Below are 22858 nucleotides of genomic sequence, written 5' to 3'. Positions count from 1 at the left end.
TGACATAATAATATGTAAGACTAGCTGGGGAAACATAGGATCTGCTTTATTTTAGGTTTGGTTCTTTCCAGCCACAACCTGCTGCACTTTACATTTTGGACTACATTTCCCATGATGCCGATGCATATTAATGTTCATAAGCGCCTCATGGAACTTGTAGTCCAATCACAGCCGAGCGGTCCTGCTTACGTCACAATGTATTGTAGCGCCTCGCTTGGCACGAACCGCTTCACTGCGTAGGAATACCAATGCTGATTTTTTTACCCCTTGAAAATACAGTCTTTCCTTACCTAGTAAAAGCGTTAATAAATAGTTCCCCACAGTTTAGATGAATATTATGTTTGTGTTGAGTGATTTGGGGCCGTGCTTTTAGGTTGGATGGAGCGATGTTGTCAGAGACTACTTTATATCTCGGGATCTTTACGCGGAGGTAGTTGAAGTTTTTTTTCGTAACGTGACGGAAGAGGCGGGGTTAGTTGCGGAGTGTGCGGATGAGAGGAGGCCGCACGGAGGCTCGGAGGACGTGCTCTCAGTCGGGCTCCTGACCTGAGCCGGCATGGCATTCCAGCCTGTGCCCAGCGGCTCCATGCAGCCGGCGGAGTCAGGTAACCGCCTCAGCCCTGCCCCCCGGAGCCGGCCATGACCAGGGGCAGCGCTGCTACTTTACAAGTCTCCCAACTGCTGTCACTGGAGCTGTCACCTCCAGTAGGAGGCTGTCACCCCGAGTCCATCATGGGGTGCAGGGATCAGCCTGTCACAGTCCATTGTAAAAATCATCACTCCCTGTGTATACACAGAGTTGCACCATTTTGCCTCCTCCTGAGTCCGTCGCCATCTTATTCGCTAATTTTGGAACAGCCAAAAACTTTTTAGTTTTAGCGCCGCGGCGTATTAATATTTACCGCGTAAAATTCCATCAATTTGGTGTTTTTTGGCCGGAAAAAGCAACTAAATTGCATGTGAGTTGCAGATGTTGCGACTTAGCGGCAGCTGCACGCGTTCTTTGTAGCCAGAAAATCTTCAGATTCTAGTTTTTGGTGACCGCCATGCTGCACCGACACTGCATTAACCTCCCTACCCCCATATGTCAGACATACACCCATTGTTCATCTATTACCCCCTATCCCACAGGAGGAACAACCCCATAGTTAGCTGGTGGAGAACTACAAGTCACAGCATCCCGTCAGTGCCGACTCAATTCTTTCCAATACTGTAAAAGACCTTTATTTCTCTCAGACTGACTTTTAATCTATTGTTATGCCTTCCCCGACCGGAATTTCTTTGGAGGGGTATTTGTGTCAATAAGAGTCGACTGTCTGTGCATGATGGGAGTTGTAGTGTCACCTCAGCTGCAGGTCACAGTCCACTAGTGAACTCTAATCCCTCTGGTAATAATAACCTGCTATGTAACACTATATCCTCCTCATGCTAAAGTTTCAGCAAAGTTCTACAACTTTCTAATATACCGCGTCTCAACTTTTTCAAAGCCTCTGCTTGCTGTAAGTGAATGGACCCGTGGTTTGTTTTAATTCTTGTCTTCTGTACTTTTCGGTGGTTTATGGTTTAGGGGTGGATTATCCTGGACTGGCAGTACATGGGGCATAATGTGGATGATGGGAGTTATCTTTGTATGTTTGGGGCTGCGGCATGTGTCTATCAGCTTTTGTTTCTTTTGCTCACCATATGTTCAGTGCCACTTCTTCATGTATCAGTGCGGGGTACACAGTCAGGACTGTTGTCACAGCGTGTATTCAGAACAATAACATTACACAGTCAAACCTCCGGGGCAAAGCTTTTCTGCACAGCCTCATGTTTTCCATCTTGTCTTGATTTATGACAATGAGTGAGGTTTTGTTTGTTTATTAGTGAGAATTCACACCTTACAGATTGCTTTTTGAGAAAAGCGGGTTTCAGAAATGGAAAGGGGTTTTCACTCTTCAACAAATTCTGCAACAAATCTGCCATGTTCGAATAGATCTTTAGGCTATGTGCCCACGATGCATAAATGCTCCGGATTTTTCCTGAGCGTTTCTGCATCTCCCCTGGCAGAAAAAAACGCATGCGGACTGTACATGTGTTTTTCCTGTCAGGGACATGCGGATGTGAAGCGTTCTTCACATGCATTTCCGCATGTGGGTTGACAAGCTCTTTCCAAGCTATTTTAGCATCACTTGGAAAGTGCTTGTCAACTTGGTCACACTATATAAATCCATGCAAACAGCACGGATTTATATAGTGTGACCGTAAAGAATGGTTAAAAAGAAATCTATACTTACCTTCCGATGGCCCCCGCAGTCTTGCTTTGCTCCGTCCTGGCTGCCGGCAGATCGTGGTACACTGAAGGACCTGCTGGCATCGCGTGACCCGTCACATGACTATGACATCAGCGCAGGTCCTTCAGTCCCCCGTGATCTGCCGGCATGGGAGGACGAGCACATCGGGGGCATCAGATGGTAAATATAACATTTATTTTTTATTTTATTCTTTTTTTTACAGGTTCTATGGTACCTGGGTCCGGAGGAGAGTCTCCTGTCCTCCTCACCTGGGTACCATCCACACATTGAAACGCATGTATTCCGCATGTACAGATGCAGTGATGCCGATTACATGCATTCCAATGCAAGTCAATGGCGGCGAAAACGCAGCTCTTCCGCAAAATAATTGGTAGTGCTGCATTTTTTTCCGCAATGATAATCTGCTGTGGAAATTTCCGCAGCATGTGCACAGCACATGCAGATTATCATTGGGGGACATGGCAGGCCTTCTACCATGCGTTTTTTAAGCGTTTCTGCAGCATTTTTGCCGCTGCGGAAACGCTTAAAAAACGCATCGTGGGCACACAGCCATACAGTTAGGGTAGATGTGAAATCCCAAAGTGTAATATAGTATCAGCTAAGATTTCATCAGTTTTCATCTGTATAGTACCAGTCAAAAGTTTGGACACACCTGTACATGTAATGGTTTTCGTTGTTATCTTCATGAACTCCAGAACATAAAAAAAATCCTTAATTCTTCACCGTTCATCTCTCAAGTCCAGCCGCTCTTCACCATCACCTGTCTGGTCCTCGTCGCTTCTCTTGATCTCTGCCTCTTGCATGGAATTTCTCACTCTGGGCCGGGATTTCTGGTTCTGATGAGACTCCGGAAGATTCCCGGGTCTCATCAGAGCTAGAAGTCCCAGCTTAGTGCATGAGAAGATGTGACGAGGACCGGACGGGTGATTTGTTTCTTCTTGCTGAATCTGCGCAGAAGCAAATTACAAAAAATCAGCAATTTGGCAAAAACTTTTTTCTTTTTTTTTTTTAAATTTAAGTAGGATTCAATTTCACGTGAAGTTTGTTCGCCCATCTTAGTCATACATAAAAAAACAAAAAAAAACAAACCAGCGCCATAAAACACAACGCCTAACAATCTGACCGTACTGCTGTGTTAGTCACACCTGAGAGGTGCTATGAATGCTGCGGTATAAGTGTGCACCTTGCAAGGAACCATATCATTACATTAAATAAATCTCAAATGATGGTGTCACATTGAAGAATGCACTTCACGATTTATCAGAATTCAAAGCTATTTGATATGATAAATATATCACACAATTGATGTTACTTTCATCTTAAATATGCATGTTATCAAATTTCCCGATTCAATGCCAGAAGACCCCCAATAATGAGAATAAACCTGTAAAAATAATCACAATGGCTCATATTGTAACACCCAGAACAATAAATTAAATTATTTTATGCTGGTATGAAGTTCTACATGATAAAGACATAAATATATGATCAAATTCAATTAAATAATCCCAAATAGGAAAAATATATGCATGATTGGTTCGCACCAAGGAAATGGGTACAAATTGTGCATTATCTCGGAACATGAATTTCTCACCAAATGTAACTATTGCAAGAAAATATATCACATCAGAGTGAACCAAAGTCCTATATAATGAGAGCTTAAATTCCATTAAGTGTCTTAAAAAGAAAATATATTTATGTGAATATTAAATAGGTTGATTTATAATTGGAACAGTAAGGGTATGTTCACACTAGGTGTTTTTTTTTTTTTTTTTTTTCTGCAGAAAAACCTGATCTCTCGACAGGCAGGAAGCTGCAGAAAAAAACAGGTTTTGCTTGTTTTTTTGCTGCATTTTTTTCACTTTCCATTTGTCTCTTTATGCATGCTGTTAAAGTTGAGTAAAATAAACGCAGGCACAAAAAACGCAGCAAAACCTGATACCTGCTTTTTTGCAGCGTTTTTGTCACTGCTCGTTACTTTCAATGGGTGAAAAAACACTGAAAGAGGTGACATGCACTATTGTGCAAAAAAACAAAAAAACATTCAAAGTGCAAAAACTGATGGCACAAAAACCAATGTGTGTGCATGAGATTTCTGAAATCTCAGACTTTGCTTGTACTGTAAAACGCCACTGAAAATTTGCATAAAAAACCCTGAAAAAAACGCTTGGTAATACATGCCCCATGGTCCCCAATGATAATCCGCATGCGCTGTGCACATGCTGCAGAAAAATATGCAGTATGTCCATTAATTTTGCGGACACGCAGCGTAATCACCGCCATTGACTTGCATTGGAGACTCTCATCCAGACCCGGGTACCATAGAACCTGTTAAAAAAAAAAAAAAAGAATTTAAAATAAAGATTATACTTACCTTCCGATGTCCTCCCGGTGTTTTCTCCCCTCCATCTGGTCTGCTGTATGGGTCGCGGTGTTGTGAAGGACCTGCCATGATGTCATTGAGTCATGTGACCTGTCACATGACTCAATGACGTCACCGCAGGTCCTTCACAACACCGCGAGCCGCCCAAGACACCGGACACAGCAGAGAAAACACCGGGAGGACATTAGAAGGTAAGTATAATCTTTATTTTTTATTTATCACCATTCTTATTCTTTTTTTTTTTTTTTAACTATTACTTGGTCACACTATATATGCCGGTTGCATGGATTTATATAGTATGAACAAGTTGTCAAGCACTTTTCTAAGTGATGCTAAAATCGCTTGGAAAAGCACTTGATAACCCGCATGCGGAAATGCATGTGAAGAACGCTTGACAAACGCTTCTACCTGGCGGGAAAAACGCATGTAAAATCTACAACTCTTGGGAGGAAAACACTTCTTAGGCTATGTGCCCACGATGCGGAAATGCTGCATATTTTTTCCGCTTCTCCCTGGCAGGAAAAACACATGCGGATTGTACATGCATTTTTCCTGCCAGGTAGAAGCGTTTGTCAAGCGTTTTTAGCATCACTTGGAAAAGTGCTTGACAACTTGATCACACTATATAAATCCATGCAACCGGCATATATAGTGTGACCAAGTAATAGTTAAAAAAAAAAAAAAAAAAAAAAAAGAATAAGAATGGTGATAAATAAAAAATAAAGATTATACTCACCTTCTGATGGCCCGCGGTCTCCTTCTCCGATGCTTCCAGTCTCCCCGGTGTCTCGTGGTGGTGTGAAGGACCTGCGATGACGTCATTGAGTCATGTGACAGGTCACATGACTGCCGACGTCGGCGGTCGCGTGACCTGTCACATGACTCAATGACGTCATGTCAGGTCCTCACACCACCGCGAGCCGCCCAACACACCGCACGCATCGCTGTGGAGACCGGGGGACATCAGAAGGTGAGTATAATCTTTATTTTTTTATTTTAAATTCTTTATTTTACAGGTACAATGGTACCCAGGTCTGTATGAGAGTCTCCTCTTCTCCAGACCTGGGTACCATCCGCACATTGAACCGTGTGATATCCGCATGTGCTGATCCAGTGATGCGGATGTCACGCGGTCCAATGCAAGTCAATGGCGGCGATTACGCTGCGTGTCCGCAAAATTAATGGACATGCTGCGTATTGTTCCGCAATGATAATCCGCAGCGGAAATTTCCGCAGCATGGGCACAGCACATGTGGATTATCATTGAGGACCATGGGGCACGTATTGCCAAGGTTTTTTTAGCGTTTTTGCTGCGGAAATTCCCCGGCAAAAACACTTGAAAAACGCATAGTGGGCATGCAGCCTTAAAATACACTTTTTGCCTCAATTTTTACATGGGTTTTTGTTGCAGATATTTCCCCACTCATTAATAAGGGTGAAATCTGCAGCAAAAAAAGCTGAAAGAATTAACAAAAGAAGGAAAATAAGCAACGTGTGCATGAGACTTCAGGAATCTCATTCATCTTGCTGGTGCTAGGAAATTCTTCAGGTTTTGTGACAAAACTGCGCAAAAAGACACGCAACGTGTGCACTTACCCTGACATCCACAGTTATCTTGTGTGTTCGCCTTTTTTTATAGATTTATTCACACTGTGGCGGCGGCAACTATTCAGTGTTGTGACTGTAGTGTGAATCATTCTGATTCTTGCAGGTCATTTTGCATTACTGTGGCCAATAAAATACAGGATACTTAGTACATAATGTGAATAAAAATATGTGAAGATGTATTAATGATCAATTCCATTACTTTTTTTCAAGAGATTTTCCTGTTTACATGGGTGTGACCTACGTCAGGATATCTGTACTGATCTGATATTTCTCCATGATGTATAGATCTTCAGTTCACACTGATGTGACATATCTTTACTATAGTTACATTTTGATTAGATTTCATGGTTCTAACCACAGTATAAATCATTTTAATTTCATAGTTTTTTTTTTTTTTTTTTTACTTTGCTGTGAACAATAAAATACAGCATATCTACTTTATTATTCATACTTTTGCGTGCAACTAAGTAACATAAAATAATCATTGATTCAATCTATTATTTACCGCAGACACGTTTATTCACTTAACCTTGGTGCAACGATTTCTTGGGACCTGGTATCTTTCTATTACATTGTATAGGACTTTGGGTTCATGTTTTCTCTACATTTGGACAGGTATTTCTGCTCCGGCACACGTCTTTCTGGCTCCTGCTTACCAGAACCATTTCGACCATATTGTTTTGTTCCCTGCCGCTGGAAATCACAGAAGAGGAGTTTAATTCTGTCGGCAGGGAACAAGAATACGGCAAGGGTTTTGGACATCGTTCAGTTGTTTAACGCTTTCATGGTGCACGATTGTTGTGAACGATGGGTCGTCAGTGTTAAAATCTGACAGATTATCGGCGAGTGTAAATGTGCCTTTTACTCACACCTGAGAGGTAATGTGCTAACACATGAATATATTGTTGGACGTTGTGTTTTTACACCACTGGTTTGTTACTGTTATTTTATCCATGACTGCGACTCAAAACGCGTCATATCTTTTTATGTTCACGTTACATATTTTAATGAAGATTTTTCATATTTCAAATCTCTTGTTGGATCGGAAACTTTTACTTATTTTTTAAACTTTCATGGTAGAGTGAATGGAGTCGTTCAAAACTACAACTCGTCCCATAAAAAAGCTTTTCTACGGCTATGTCAATGGAAAACCTGAAATTTACAGCTCTCGGAAGAAGAGGAGAAAAATGGATGTTGACAAGGCTTTATCGGTACTCTGATATACAAATTCTGATAATCTAACGTTTGCTAAAAATCTCATATTTGAAGGAATTTGTACAAGACTCGGTGGCTTTAAAAAAGAAAAAAATAATCTTTGTTGCCGCTTGACTACATTGAACCCTTTGAGATGATCCCCCCCCCCCGTATTACGGTTCATTCCCTTCGGTTTATGTGCATCACTGACCCGATGATAGTCTTTTCCTACCTGTTTTTTCTATCTGTACTTTATACATCTTTTTCTAGGAATTAGATATCTGCTTCATGTTCAGTGACTTGGCAGCAAGCATCTCTTTATACACAACGGCCAATCAGAAGAGCCTGGGCTTTAGGGGGAGGGAGAGACCAGAAGCCTGAACCAATGGTTAGTGAGGGGGTGTGTCTCAGGCTACCTTTAACTCCCTGTAAACAAAGTTATGTGTAGTCACAGATCACAGCTCTGACCTAATGGAGCTGAGCTAGAAAGCAGCAAGATCTGAAGAAAATAAATACCAGGTAATAATCGCCTGTAGTTGCTGACTAATATATCATGTCTGAGCGTCCCACTGGTTCGTCACTTTAAGGCCTGTCAGAGCTTGCTTTTTGCATGTTAAAGGAAGAAAAAACAAATCCATAAGAATAAATCCTGATATAAATCCGCCAGGAGTCTGTACAGTGAACGTCTAGATACTCAGACGTAGTGTATAGTCAACTGCACTGCGAAATGTGATGTTGGCGAAGCTTATATCTGTACAAGGGGGCAGGAACACTCATCTGCCTGCACAGATACAATGGACACCAGACTTCTCTCAGATGCACATTTTCATCCTCTACATTTAGCCCCCATTATTCCCGGGATGGTCTTTTTTACTTCAGGCTGCTGATTGTGGTAGTCAGATAGTAAGAGCTTGCTCAGACGACTTCAACAGAACTGAACAATTGGTGGATCTAATGTTTGGATAACTTTTCTGAATGCGTGAAAAATTGTCAGCTCAGTATTAGCTGAGATGAATATCTCAGACACATCACATGTAGACGTGAACGATTCCTGCTCCCCTGTCTGTATAAAGGAAATGTTAGGCAGCAGTAGCGTTGAGAACATTATACAGCAGTACTGAGCAGTGTAGCTGTGATTCCAGCTCTAGGTAATAAACACACACAGATAAATATGCTGTTGTCTAGTATCTCTGCCTCTTGCCCTCCTCTCTCCATATTGCCATAGACTTCATTGAGTTACGCTATCACCAAGACAAAGTACAGTGCTTGACACTTTTTAATATTACTGGATATTCCTTGCCATATGACACCAATATTTACACACAAATATAAGGCAGGAGGATTTTCCGATTGTGTGTTGTGATACATGGGTTATAGGATCCCATTTTAAAGGGAATCTGTCATCTTAAGATTTGTGCTGCTGCATGAATCAGATCCTGACTGTACGATCGCAGCCAGAGAGTATATTTTTGGCATTTAAAAAAAAAAAAAAAAAAAAATATCCAAAATGGTAGACTGAGACAAGACTTGTCCAGCCTTGGCCCGCTGCTCCCAGCGCTGAGAGAGGGGGTTGACCGATCCCTCCCATAGAGATAGACCTGTCAATCACTTTCAGCAGCGCCGGACCTTTAAAGTATTTCCAGGTGGAGAATGAATAGAAAGGTAGTGCGGCTCCATGCTAAGTTTATTGCACAGAAGCTGGTGCTGGGAGGTGATATATGGCAGATTGTTAGGGGGTTTTACAAGAATTCGGCTTCCCCCGTACCTTTTCACTGCGCGATTGCACTTCTAGTCCGGATGGTAATGTTCAGGTATTGCTGTGTGATGTCACTTTTTGGCATCACTTTTATCTCCTATTTTCCTGCCTTTGTATGAATCGTGTATTAGCAGCATCTGATGATATTTTTTCTCTTCTTTCATTGCAGAATTGTACTTCTTAATTGCTCGATTTCTCTCGAAGGGGCCGTGTGGTAAATCTGCACAGGTACGTGGCACTTGATGGATTATTTTACCTACTGTAGACTTCTGCGGTTTATTTACAGGGATTATTGTTCATGCAATTATTTCTTTAAAAAAAAAAAATCACTTTCCTGCAGAAGCCGCCAACTTATTTCTGTTCCCAATGTGTCCTGGACTACCCTTTTGTGTGTATGTGTATATATAATGCGCACCTACCCGTCTCTGCTCTTCTGGGAACAGGAGCTCCGATCACATCCACTTCAATAGGAGCAGAGAACGGTTACTACTCCGTGCATGGACCTCGGTAGGGACAGACTATCACTTAGGGTACCAATTGTCCGACCTGTCTCCAATCTGATATGTCATTCCCTTTAAGGAAACTAAATATTTGGCCGAAAAAACCATGAACATCCAATGCTGGATCTTTTCTTTCAGTTGTCCATATCTCATAGCCATTAGACCTAGTGAGTGAATCTTTACTTAAAGTGATTATCTGAGGAAAATTAAAATGTTACCAGTGGCTTTGTATAATAAACCAACTATACTCTCCTACCGGTCTCCAGCACCGGCCTCTCCGTTTTCGGCATTTACACCCACCGACAGGTAGACGTCACCATTCAAAGTGGCAGCGGGCCCTCTGGGACCTGCCGTGGCCAGGTGAGTATAGCTTAGTTTATTATTAGCTTAGTTTATTATTTTTTAATATGTACCAAGCCAGTGGTAACATTTATATTTGCCGTAAGCTCAGCAGTTGTGTTGCAGCTGATATCCCCATGCGTGAATTTTCTGACTATATAATACAGTGACAAGCGGCATGTAAACCCGGCAGCAGCCATTCCTCCCCTTGGGTTAAAAATACCGAGCCTGCAGGTTGTGATTTCTCCTGCGTGCCGCATGTAATTATAGTGCCTGCCTCGTCTCACCATCGTTCACTGTGCAACCAGACTACCTCCTAGGAGGAAAGGATATGGAGAAATCTGCAGTAAATCGGTTTCATAGGATGTTGTAATCTACAAGTCCTAATGTGATATTAACCCCTTAATGCTCTCATAAATATGGAAGTCACATAACTAGTCAGAATCAGAGCCAACTTCACTCAGGGCTGATGCCGGCTGTGTAACAAGTCAACGTCTGCCTTTTAATAGCAGCAGTCAGCGCATTTGGATGTCGGCTGAGGCGCCCATTGGCCCCTTCTGCGATATGGCTGCAGGGTGCTGATAGGTTGCCACTACCGTCCTGGGGCGCTGCGTAACTGCCATGTTGAATGCCCCCTGAAATTCAGCCTCAGACTGAGCTTCATAGCCAACTGTAATTTTTACTATATATTACTGTATTGCAATATATGGTACTAGAAATCAAATGGGAGTTTTTTTTAATATTTTTTATTAATTTTACATTATCAAAAAAAAAAAACACCTAAATTTGTATCACTGCTCTTTTCTCTAGTTAAGGTATAGAAAAAGTAAAAAAAAAAAAATATATATATATACAGTACAGACCAAAAGTTTGGACACATCTTCTCATTTAAAGATTGTTCTGTATTTTCATGACTATGAAAATTGTACATTCACACTGAAGGCATCAAAACTATGAATTACCACATGTGGAATTATATACTTAACAAAAAAGTGTGAAACAACTGAAAATATGTCTTATATTCTAGGTTCTTCAAAGTAGCCACCTTTTGCTTTGATGACTGCTTTGCACACTCTTGGCATTCTCTTGATGAGCTTCAAGACGTAGTCACCGGAAATGGTTTTCACTTCACAGGTGTGCCCTGTCAGGTTTAATAAGTGGGATTTCTTGCCTTATAAATGGGCTTGGGACCATCAGTTGTGTTGTGCAGAAGTCTGGTGGATACACAGCTGATAGTCCTACTGAATAGACTGTTAGCTGCTTTTTTCTTGCCATAGTACAAATTCTAAGTAAAGAAAAACGAGTGGCCATCATTACTTTAAGAAATGAAGGTCAGTCAATCCGAAAAATTGGGCAAACTTTGAATGTGTCCCCAAGTGCAGTTGCAAAAACCATCAAGCGCTACAAAGTAACTGGCTCACATGAGGACCGCCCCAGGAAAGGAAGACCAAGAGTCACCTCTGCTTCTGAGGATAAGTTTATCCGAGTCACCAGCCTCAGAAATCGCAGGTTAACAGCAGCTCAGATTAGAGACCAGGTCAATGCCACACAGAGTTCTAGCAGCAGACACATCTCTACAACAACTGTTAAGAGGAGACTTTGTGCAACAGGCCTTCATGGTAAAATAGCTGCTAGGAAACCACTGCTAAGGACAGGCAACAAGCATAAGAGACTTGTTTGGGCTAAAGAACACAAGGAATGGACATTAGACCAGTGGAAATCTGTGCTTTGGTCTGATGAGTCCAAATTTGAGATCTTTGGTTCCAACCACCGTGTCTTTGTGCGACGCAGAAAAGGTGAACGGATGGACTCTACATGCCTGGTTCCCACCGTGAAGCATGGAGGAGGAGGTGTGATGGTGTGGGGGTGCTTTGCTGGTGACACTGTTGGGGATTTATTCAAAATTGAAGGCATACTGAACCAGCATGGCTACCACAGCATCTTGCAGCGGCATGCTATTCCATCCGGTTTGCGTTTAGTTGGACCATTATTTATTTTTCAACAGGACAATGACCCCAAACACACCTCCAGGCTGTGTAAGGGCTATTTGACCAAGAAGGAGAGTGATGGGGTGCTCCACAGTCATCAGACCTGAACCCAATCGAGATGGTTTGGGGTGAGCTGGACCGCAGAGTGAAGGCAAAAGGGCCAACAAGTGCTAAGCATCTCTGGGAACTCCTTCAAGATTGTTGGAAGACCATCTCCGGTGACTACCTATTGAAGCTCATCAAGAGAATGCCAAGAGTGTACAAAGCAGTCATCAAAGCAAAAGGTGGCTACTTTGAAGAACCTAGAATATAAGACATATTTTCAGTTGTTTCACACTTTTTTGTTAAGTATATAATTCCACATGTGGTAATTCATAGTTTTGATGCCTTCAGTGTGAATGTACAATTTTCATAGTCATGAAAATACAGAAAAATCTTTAAATGAGAAGGTGTGTCCAAACTTTTGGTCTGTACTGTATATCTTGCGTCTACAAAAGACCGATCCGTCAAAATTTTACATTTTTACCTCTCAACGACAACCTTTATTTTGCTTCTGCACCTTCCACAGAAAGTGGAAAACAAAGCGATCAAAAAATCGTCTCACATTTATCAAGATCAGCGTTACTCACCCCTGTCTTGTAGAAAGGGCCGTGCTGGAGTCGCACTCCAGATTCATTAGGAGGCTCACAAACACTAAATAAATCAGGAGTGACAAGTAGGGAACCCCACAGTCCCGTCTCTGCTGTGCCTGTTTTGGCGGAGAAAACTGTCTTGAAAACACCCAAGTCGCAAAGTTTTTAGGTGCAACTTCGAGTTGTGCCAAAATTTTGCAACCTTTTCAAAGCTTTTTTTTGCCACATGACTGTATGTCCAGGTAATATCACCATAAATGTGACAAGATGTGGTCAGCTTGGATGGAAACACCAGAGACAACGGTTTCTGTGTCTGGTCTATCAAAAGATTAAGACTTACTTTATATGGAGCCTAACATTTACCTGATATAATATCATTGTCAACTATTGGGGATGGAAGGTGGCCGGTAACTAGACAACGAGCATTAAACAATACAATTACATATTCCTCTGTTCAGAACGGAGAGGATTTTTAATAAAATTGCAAAGTTGCCTGTTTTTACTGTACTTGGCAAGTTTGATTGTCTTATCTTTAGTTCAGGAGCGCTCTGATTCCCAGCTTCCTTCTTGCTGGAGATTGATATTCTTGTGGCTGATTCACAGTTTGGTCCAGTGTCAAGGCTTTGCCGTTAGCCCAAACTGTGCACTCCTTGATGTTACAAGTAACATAAGAGGAGCGCAGAAACCCAGAAGCTGCCCGAATTGTTTGCTTTAGCAGTGCTGCCAGCTTTGGCTCAGGGCTTACAAGCTCTATTGGAAAGTGCTTGTAAGCGCTGCATTTGTTGCTTAATCAATGAGTAGTCAGCTAAAAGGTTTACCCCCCACCCCTTTGTTGTTGAGAACAGGGTAAATTGCAAAGTTGCTTGTTTTTAGAACCACTTTTCAGTTTCATCCATTTAAAGAACTTGTGAATAACCCTTCAAGTACCATAGAACGGTAAAGAGCCATATACCTTGTAACAATCTTCTCACCTGTGACTAGTGGCAATGACCATTCACAGGACTAGTTTGAGTCTCTTTGTTTTCTGTCCAGATGCTGATCCAGGAATTGAATCAACACAATGTAAGTACCGCTCGTATCTGTCATCCTAGAGTGAAAGAAAGGCTTTTATGGCACTTCAATTAAAAGTACGATTTTTAGTTTGTATCAGAATGTTAGTTTTCCAATGATTGGTTCCGATGACTTCACTTCCCCACGGGAAAACTGCAGATCATAGTAACATAGCAACGTAGGTTGAATAAAGACCTCGGTCCATCGAGTTCAACCTCCCTCCCCCAATTGTACTCCTACACTAACTTACTAACTAACTGAGACTTGGCCTTACAAATGTATTATTATTGTTATTACCATTTTTATTATTGCTGCTCTATTACAATTAAAAATGTAACCGTTTTATAATTTAATTTTTTAAATTGGCTTTATATTTTCTATTACTCTTAATGGTATTACTAAAATCCCTGTGCCTAAATCTGTTAATCCAGAAGAAGACAAAAACCCCAGGACAACTTCAGCCAATTTGTGTCACAGGGGAAAAATTCCTTCTTGACCCCAAGAAAAGGCGATCAAACCTAATTATGATACTAGTTATGTAATTACTATTATCGTATTAAATGTACTACTATAGGTGTAATATTTTGTCTAATTTAATTGTAACCCAAAATGTTACCTGTATCGAGGAAATCATCCAGGCATTGTATGAAGCTGTTAGTGTCGGCCATCACTACCTCTTGTGGTAGGGAATTCCACAGTCCGACTGCTCTGACTGTAAAGAACCCTTTCCTGTTTAGGTGCCGGAATCGGGCTCCGATCCTATTCATTAGAATGGGACATGTGCGCGATACCCGCTGATGGTGCGTACGTATATCTGACTGCTAAATGCTTTTCACGACCATCCGTAATGGTCTTATTCTGTAGGGTCATTCTTATAAAATGCCTCACGGTAAGCCATGTATGGGGCTCCCCCGCTGCCCTAAGGCCGGTGCTTTGCTGACAATGACCCTTTGATCATGGCAGGCTCACTCTTGAGTTTGCTGCTCAGAGAACTTCTTGCATTGATTGAGGAATATCGGACCAGTCCTCACTGGGGATTTCGAAAGGATCCCTGGGGGCTCAGTACATCGAGCCCTCACACTAAAGCTTAGTCTACACCCCGCACTGTTACTCTCCTCAATCACACGCCCCGATTAATCTTATAAGTCGTCAGGGTTCATCTACTCTGTTGGTTTCAGTGATATAATCTGAGCATGTTGAAGATGGATAAACTGACTATAATATCATTTTTTTTTTTCCTAACTTTCCATTTAATAGCTTCTTCCAAATAGATTGGATTGGCACGGGAATGAACACACAAGAACATATGATGAAATGGTGAGTGTTACACTACATTGGGGATTTGTGAAGAACATAATATTTTCATGGTGATGGATTAAGTCTTCACAGCTGTACCTCTACCGTATTGATGACAATCTAAAGAAAATGCACAAAATTGACTTTGTAAATATACAAGGACTTGCTGCTTTATTTTTTTTCTTAAAGTGCAAGTTCTTTAAAAAATTTCCTGGAGCTGCATCTACTACTGTATGCACAATGGTTAATGCTTAATTTACTAATATGCAATCCACTTTAGTGGCCCATCTAGCTAAAATACCGCAAAAATGGCTGCACATGTATGGACATAGCCTGTTCCTAATGTCCTGTGCATATGTGGCACTTCCCCCAGCTGTGGCCCCGTATTGGCCCCGCACTGTTATGTAATGCACATTGATATCAGGTTTCCGGCATAGTCATAAATAAAGGGGATGTAAAAAGTGACCGTGTGTGTGTGTGTTTCCCATACTCAGCAGGTTGTATGCTCACATATTCAGCTGCAGACTAGAAGAGAACACATTACTTGTAATAAATGTTTTTATTTATTGCTGATTATTGGCCCCTTTCCTCTGTGATCATAAAATCATTTTTTTCTGTTTTGCACATATATTTTAATCATTTTTATTTTGTAGTGTGGAATGGTAAAAAATAACATAATCGGTTTATGTTTTAGATGCACAAAAATGGCTAGCGGAAGCTGCACTAAATCACTAGTTACCATGACAGGTCATCAGCACCTCGCAATCGATGGTGGGGGTATTGATAGTGACAAAGGGGCCAACCTCTGCTCCCATTTAAACCCACTTAGATACACGGGGCATCTAGGTGGTGAGACGATCAGAGCTAGTTCTGATCTCTGCAGTCAGAAGCAGATGCTGACTGTGGTGTAAGGAGCCCCATAGACATAGTCCCGAAATGACATTCATGTACTTCATATATTGGTTAGGAATTTAAGCAGATCTGTCACCAGATTTCACAATAAAAATTGTATACATTATTAAGTTATATTTTTAGTCCTGATGAGGCTGGTGTACTTCAAAAATCCATGTTAGAATGGCCGAATGATCCTCATTTCTCATTAATCGCATTTGGGGAATCATGACAATGGGTATATGACCTACCACATGGATGCTCAACACTATGTGGGAAAAGTGTTCTCTGCCTGGTGGACTATACTCTCCTAACACTAGGCTGCTCTGTTTTAGCCTAGTGTCTTGTTCATGTATTTTCCTTTTAATTCTTTGGTAGACATATGCGACTCATTTCATCACATACCAGTTGCAGAGCCCCACCAGTGACTTCTACGCTCCTCTGTTAGTTCTTTTAATTCCCAGTGTCTCACTACCCTTCCTGGCAATGCCCCCTCAGGATCTTCACTAAGGTGCCAGCTCCCCACCCCCTCTTGTGCCAGATGTGGCTATCATCCTTTATCTGAATGGTTTTCTGGTGGAAGCCTCTTCCAGAGATGAGAATTTTTCTGATCTCCAAATCGTCTTAGATTCCTTGGAGCTCTTCGGTTGAGTCATAAATCAATAGAAGTCATGTCTGATGCCATGCCAGCTTCTGGAATTTCTGGGATTAACCTTCAACACTTGGTACGTCTGTTTTCTACCTCTGGACAAGCTCTCCCTTCTTCGACCCCCAGTGTCTTGTTGTGGATTGGGTCCTTTTGCTGTATCCGTTATTGCATGTGGGCTCTGGGCATTATGGTCTGCTTTTAAGGCAGTACGTACCATTAGTCTAATTTCACACCCATCTACAACATTCCATTTTGTCTCATTGGAACAAGTTAAGGACTCCTTGGATTGTCAAGTCAGCCCAGTATCTAGAGATACTTACTGGAACCAAGAGCCATCTTCCTGGCTCTTTCCCACTGGTTCTCCCTATTCAGGGACTGCGTGCTTCAAGTGCAGAAAAACTGCTGCTGTGGATTGTGTGACCCATTGTGGTGGCACCGGAAGTTCCACAGCCGTGAAGGAAATTGCCAGGATTCTTACTGGATGAAGCTCTAAGTTCCTGCTCACTCAGTAGTCTACATTCCCGGTGTGAAAAACTGAGCCATGGACTTTCTCCACTGAGAAACTCTGTTTCTTGGAGAATTGGTTGTCCTCATAGTTGTTTTGAGTCAGCTCTGCCTTCACTGTGGAGGACCTGATATTGACTGCTTTGTGTCCGGTCTCAAGCACAAGGTCCCAACCTATGTTACAAGGTCCTGAGACCTTGCAATAGTGTGATACAGCTAAAGTCCTGTTTGCCTTCATAGCTGATGCTCTTGTCCCTCTTTCGACATAGTTCTGTCTGATCTTTCCCCCTCTGTAATTGCTTCCACACATTTTTAGAGTGTCAAGACTGGGGACTTTCCCTGTAAATCCTGATGGCTCTGGACTTTTATCCAGTTGGCTGCAGATACTCTAGACCTCTTTCCTAATCATGACCTTTTTTTTCACAAGATCTTGCTCCATCCCACTTTTACCATAGTAATATTTAATGGTGTGGCAAATTAAGCAAAAGTTCTTAGATCCAAGGGCCTGTCTGATTTTTTTTGTCCAGCCCCCGCTGAGCATTTGTAAGCCTCAATCTGCTAAGGTTTACCACCCTACCTGGAAGTCCTTCTTCAGCTGCTGTGTTCAGAGGGAATTCCATGCCATGGTGTTCACCATTGCTGGGATGTTCTTGTTTCCCCTTCTGTCAGGTCTGGATGCAGGCCTCAGTCTTGCCTCCCTCTAGGGACAGGTCTCTGCCCTTTCCATACTCTTTCAGAATACACTGTCTTTTCAAAAGAAGGTTAAAGCGCACCTGTCAGCAGGATTGTGCTCAGTAAACTACACACACTGTCAGGTGGGCGCTGTTACACTGATTAAAATGATACCTAGGTTGATGAAATCCGTCCTGTGGTGGTTGTGTAATCTTTACTTTCAGTTTGGAGATAATGATATGCTTGTGCTTCGGTGCGGGCCTGTGGGGGGCGCTCTATCTGGTGCTCTGCTTACATTTGTCTGTATGCTGTTACGACAGCTCACTGTGCCTTCACTGACTTGCCTCCTATTTTACATAACGCATCTAATAGTGCGGGGCTAGGTAAAATAGTAGAAATTAGACCCCTAACTAAATACATATTTGTAAAGGCCCTTTAATGTTTGTTAAATGCATACCTTTATTGTAGTATTTACTTTGGTAATTTGTAGAGCAATCCATCTGACATTTATAAAAGCAAGTGCAATGGGCGGACTTCTCTTCCAGCTCTCATACCTGTCTCCTTATCTCCTCGCCCATGGTCCGCCTTCAGGCTTTTATTGACAAGTCACTCTTCTTCTCTCTTGCCCTGATCGAGATTCTGCACAGGTGCTGAATCCTCGGCCGGGGAGGCGCATGCGCGGATCGTTAGTAGTGTACGACATCTGCAACATCATCAGGAGATTACTGCGTCACTATATGGCTTTTTTAACATGGAGTCTCCAAGTACACCTGCCTCATCAGGTCTAAGGGATGTATTTAATAATGTAGGCAGTTTAAATCGTGAAATCTTTAAAATATTAGCATACTTTCTTTATCCATCATCCCAAGAGTGTTATTTTTCATGCATTTTTTTTATTTTTTTTTGTCTTTCATTTAGTGATCGTTGCTATTTTGCTCTACTACTCATTGTTTTGCAGGTTTCCGCCAACAAGTCTGTTACGTATGACCATTTGCTGAGAATCTGTCAGGGTCTGTCGTACTTCGTTGACAGGCACGCTCCCGTTACCGTATCACGACCAAGCTCTCTACTTGGAATTGCCAACAAGCCATTCTGCACGGAAAAAGGTACAAATGTCATCTGCAATTGTGTCGGGGACTGTGGTTTATCTAGAGAAAGTGAAATTATTCTCCCAAATGTTTTTCACATTGCTATATAATCCTGACCGGGCAAGGGAGAGGATGACTTTAAGGAGTTTTTGGCTAGCTGCACTTGGGGACCGCACAGCCTCATATGTTTATAAATTTTTGCTTTCTGCAATGGAAACTTGTTAAATTTACACGACTGTTCTCCATGCTGCCACCCTATTGGGTTTATTGGTCAGCTGTAACAACCAGCATTTCTGCATCTGAAGGTTGTTAAAGGTTTATTTTCTTCCTCCTAAATGGTTGAAATTGCAAAGGGCTTGTAAAAACAGGCAACTTAGCAATGTTCTTGTTTAAAAATTCCTCAGTTCTTGAGACAAGAGGATTTTTTTCTGTAGGTTACTGGTCACCACCAGTCTGAGGTGGAAGGTTTCCTATCTAAGGAGCGCAGCACTTACATGCTCTTCGGCGTGTATATATACTACATTGCCTCATGATGGTCAAGGTCTTGTCCACTCTCTTTGTCTCTCGACCAGATTATGACTCCGTCAATGGGTCAGTAATAACTGGGTGGTCTGTATGTACTGGGGATATTTTTGTGTTTTAACAATATTTGGTCACAAGTGTCAAGTGCAGGGGTTATCCAGATTCCCTCAATTCTGCATCGGTAGAGTGATGTGCTGATGACTTTACGCCACCACACACCTGCTTAGACTTGAGCACGATGAACAATTTTTCCCTATCCCCACGATGGAACCAGAGAGAAAATCCACCCCCCCCAAGGACCGGAAACCTTCAGATTTAAAAGATGGAGCCTCTCTATACGCTTCAGGGGTTCCCTGTCCTTGGACGGAGACCTACAGTCCCTTGAGCTATCCGGGGTAGTTCTGGGATTTTACAGGTAGTTGCTCCTGGATAAGATGCCAAGCCGCGGTGCTTGAAAGCGATATCTTTTTGTTTTTCTGCCACCCTGCTGCTCTCGATATTGATGGGGGAGTGAAGACAATTATTATAGTACTTCTCCCGTTGGAGCGAGCACAATAGCAGCGTTCCAACTACTTCCGATGGCGTAGAGGCACTGCTGGCACACACAAGCGCTGACCCAATACTGTGCATCAGATCACTTTTGGGGATAGTGTGGCCTGATGAAGTAAGGCTTGGGATGCTATGAAAGCTCTAACCCTCCCCCAAGCATGGTAGTTTCCCGCACTGGGGTGGGTAAGTCTCTAATTCTACATGTGCTATGCTAATGTTTTATTCTGTGCATGTTAAGAGAGGCCTAGGTAAACTTAGGCAAAAGAAAGTTCAATTTGCAAAAAGAACTTAAATACAGTGGGGAAAATAAGTATTTGATACACTCCCGATTTTGCAAATTTTCCCACCTACAAAGAATGGAGAGGTCTGTAATTTTTATGGTAGGTACACTTCACCTGTGAGAGACAATCTATAAAAAACTAGAAAATCACATTGTATGATTTTTACACAATTAAATTGCATTTTATTGCATGGAATAAGTATTTAATCACCAACCAGCAAGAATTCTGTCTCTCACAGATTTGTTCGTTTTCCTTTAAGAAGCTCTCCTACTCTGCACTCATTACCTATATTAATTGTACCTGTTTGAACTAGTTACCTGTATAAAAGACGCCTGTCCACGCACTCAATTACACTCCAACCTCTCCACCATGGCCAAGACCAAAGAGCTTTCTAAGGACACCAGGAACAAAATTGTAGACCTGCACAAGGCTGGGATGGGCTACAGGACAATAGGCAAGCAGCTCAGTGAGAAGGCAACAACTGTTGGCACAATTATTAGAAAATGGAAGAAACACAAAATGACTGTCAATCTTCCTCGGTCTCTTGCTCCATGCAAGGTCTCGCATTGTGGGATAAGGATGATTCTGAAAGAGGTCAGGAATCAGCCGAGAACTACACGGCAGGACCTGTTCAATGACCTGATGAAAGCTGGGACCACAGTCTCAAACATTACCATTAGTAATACCCTACGCCGCCATTAAAATCCTGCAGGGCACCCAAGGTCCCCCTGCTCACGCAAGTACATATCAAGTTTTGTTTGAAGTTCGCCAATGACCATCTTGATGTAGAGGAGGCATGGGAGAAGGTCATGTGGTCAGATGAGACCAAAATAGAACGTGTTTGGAGGATGAGTACAACTCCAAAAAACACCATCCCAACCTTGAAGCATGGTGGGGAAATCTCATACTTTGGGGATGCTTTTCTGCAAAGGGGACTGGATGACTGCACCTTATTGAAGGGAGGATAGATGAGGTCATGCATCTGGAGATTTTGGCCAACAAACCCCTTTCCTCAGTAAGAGCATTAAAGATGGGTCATGGCTGGGTCTTCCAGCGTGACAATGACCCGAAACACACAGCCAGAGCAACTAAGGAGTGGCTCAAAAAGAAGCACAGTAAGATCATGGAGTGGCCTAGCCAGTCTCCAGACCTTAATCCCATAGAAAACTTATGGAGGGAGTTGAAGCGTCGATTTGCCAAGCGACAGCCTCAAAATCTGCATGATTTAGAGATGATCTGCAAAGAGGAGTGGACCAAAATTCCCCCTGACATGTGCACAACCCTCATCATCAACTACAAACAACGTCTGACTGCTGTGCTTGCCAACAAGGGTTTTGCCACCAAGTATTAAGTGTTTTTTTGCCAGAGGGATCAAATACTTATTTCTCACTGCAAAATGCAAAAAAAAAATTATCTAATTTATACAATGTTTTTTTTTTTTTTTGGATATTCTATCTCTCAATGTTAAAATTAACCTACCCTTAACATTATAGACTGTTCATGTCTTTGTCAGTGGGCAAACTTACAAAAACAGCAAGGGATCAAATATTTATTTCCCCCACTGTATCTGGTGTATGATACCAATGCATCTAAATGTTATATTGGTTCTCCCTCTGTGTTACACATAGATGACTTAGCTGCGTTAGACCAAATGATCTGCCAAAGAGTAAGAGCAGTTCCCTACCCAAATATACCTCCCATCTGATCGGGTATCACTTTTAGGCATCTTACATGAAGGATGAGAAGACAGAATACCATATACAGTTAGGTCCATATATATTTGGACAGAGACAACATTTTTCTAATTTTGGTTCTAGACATTACCACAATGAATTTTAAACAAAACAATTCAGATGCAGTTGAAGTTCAGACTTTCAGCTTTCATTTGAGGGTATCCACATTAAAATTGGATGAAGGGTTTAGGAGTTTCAGCTCCTTAACATGTGCCACCCTGTTTTTAAAGGGACCAAAAGTAATTGGATTAAATAATTGTAAATAAAATGTTCATTTCTAGCACTTGGTTGAAAACCCTTTGTTGGCAATGACTGTCTGAAGTCTTGAACTCATGGACATCACCAGATGCTGTGTTTCCTCCTTTTTGATGCTCTGCCAGGCCTTCACTGTTGTCAATTGAAACAAAGGAGAGGATTATCAAACTCTTAAGATATTGTGCCACAAATGTCTGCTCACATTGGGAGGAAAAAAAAACCCTCCCCTTCTATTCTCCAGCCCCTGCCTCGCCCTCCCCTTCTATTCTCCAGCCCCTGCCTCGCCCTCCCCTTCTATTCTCCAGCCCCTGCCTCGCCCTCCCCTTCTATTCTCCAGCCCCTGCCTCGTCCTTCCCCTCCTATTCCCCAGCCCCTGCCTCGTCCTTCCCCCTTCTTTTCTCCCGCCGTTACCTCGCCCTCCCCTTTTATTCTCCCTCCCCTGCCTGCCTGCTTTCTTCTATTCTCCTTCCCCTGCCTCGCCCTCCCCTTCTATTCTCCAGCCCCTGCCTCGCCCTCCCCTTCTATTCTCCAGCCCCTGCCTCGCCCTCCCCTTCTATTCTCCAGCCCCTGCCTCGCCCTCCCCTTCTATTCTCCAGCCCCTGCCTCGCCCTCCCCTTCTATTCTCCAGCCCCTGCCTCGCCCTCCCCTTCTATTCTCCAACCCCTTCCTCGCCC

General features: G+C 42.4%; 1 protein-coding gene across 1 annotated transcript in view; it reads left to right on the top strand.

The window, feature by feature from the left end:
- Positions 1–451: 451 nt before the first annotated feature.
- Positions 452–22858, top strand: part of BRWD1 (bromodomain and WD repeat domain containing 1) — a 133469-nt gene continuing 111062 nt past the window's right edge. Inside the window, exons 1-5 of the mRNA XM_073668425.1 lie at positions 452–605; positions 9405–9463; positions 13727–13756; positions 15002–15061; positions 18715–18862. Coding sequence (XP_073524526.1) covers positions 557–605; positions 9405–9463; positions 13727–13756; positions 15002–15061; positions 18715–18862 — 346 coding nt within the window. The 5' untranslated portion in view covers positions 452–556. The remainder of the gene's footprint in view (positions 606–9404; positions 9464–13726; positions 13757–15001; positions 15062–18714; positions 18863–22858) is intronic.

Source organism: Phyllobates terribilis, unplaced genomic scaffold (assembly GCF_046119375.1).
Source record: "Phyllobates terribilis strain yellow unplaced genomic scaffold, ASM4611937v1 Scaffold_2__4_contigs__length_985480577, whole genome shotgun sequence".
NCBI lineage: Eukaryota > Metazoa > Chordata > Amphibia > Anura > Dendrobatidae > Phyllobates > Phyllobates terribilis.
The sequence above is the reverse complement of the archived record's forward strand: the minus strand, read 5'-3'. Positions and strand labels throughout refer to the sequence as shown.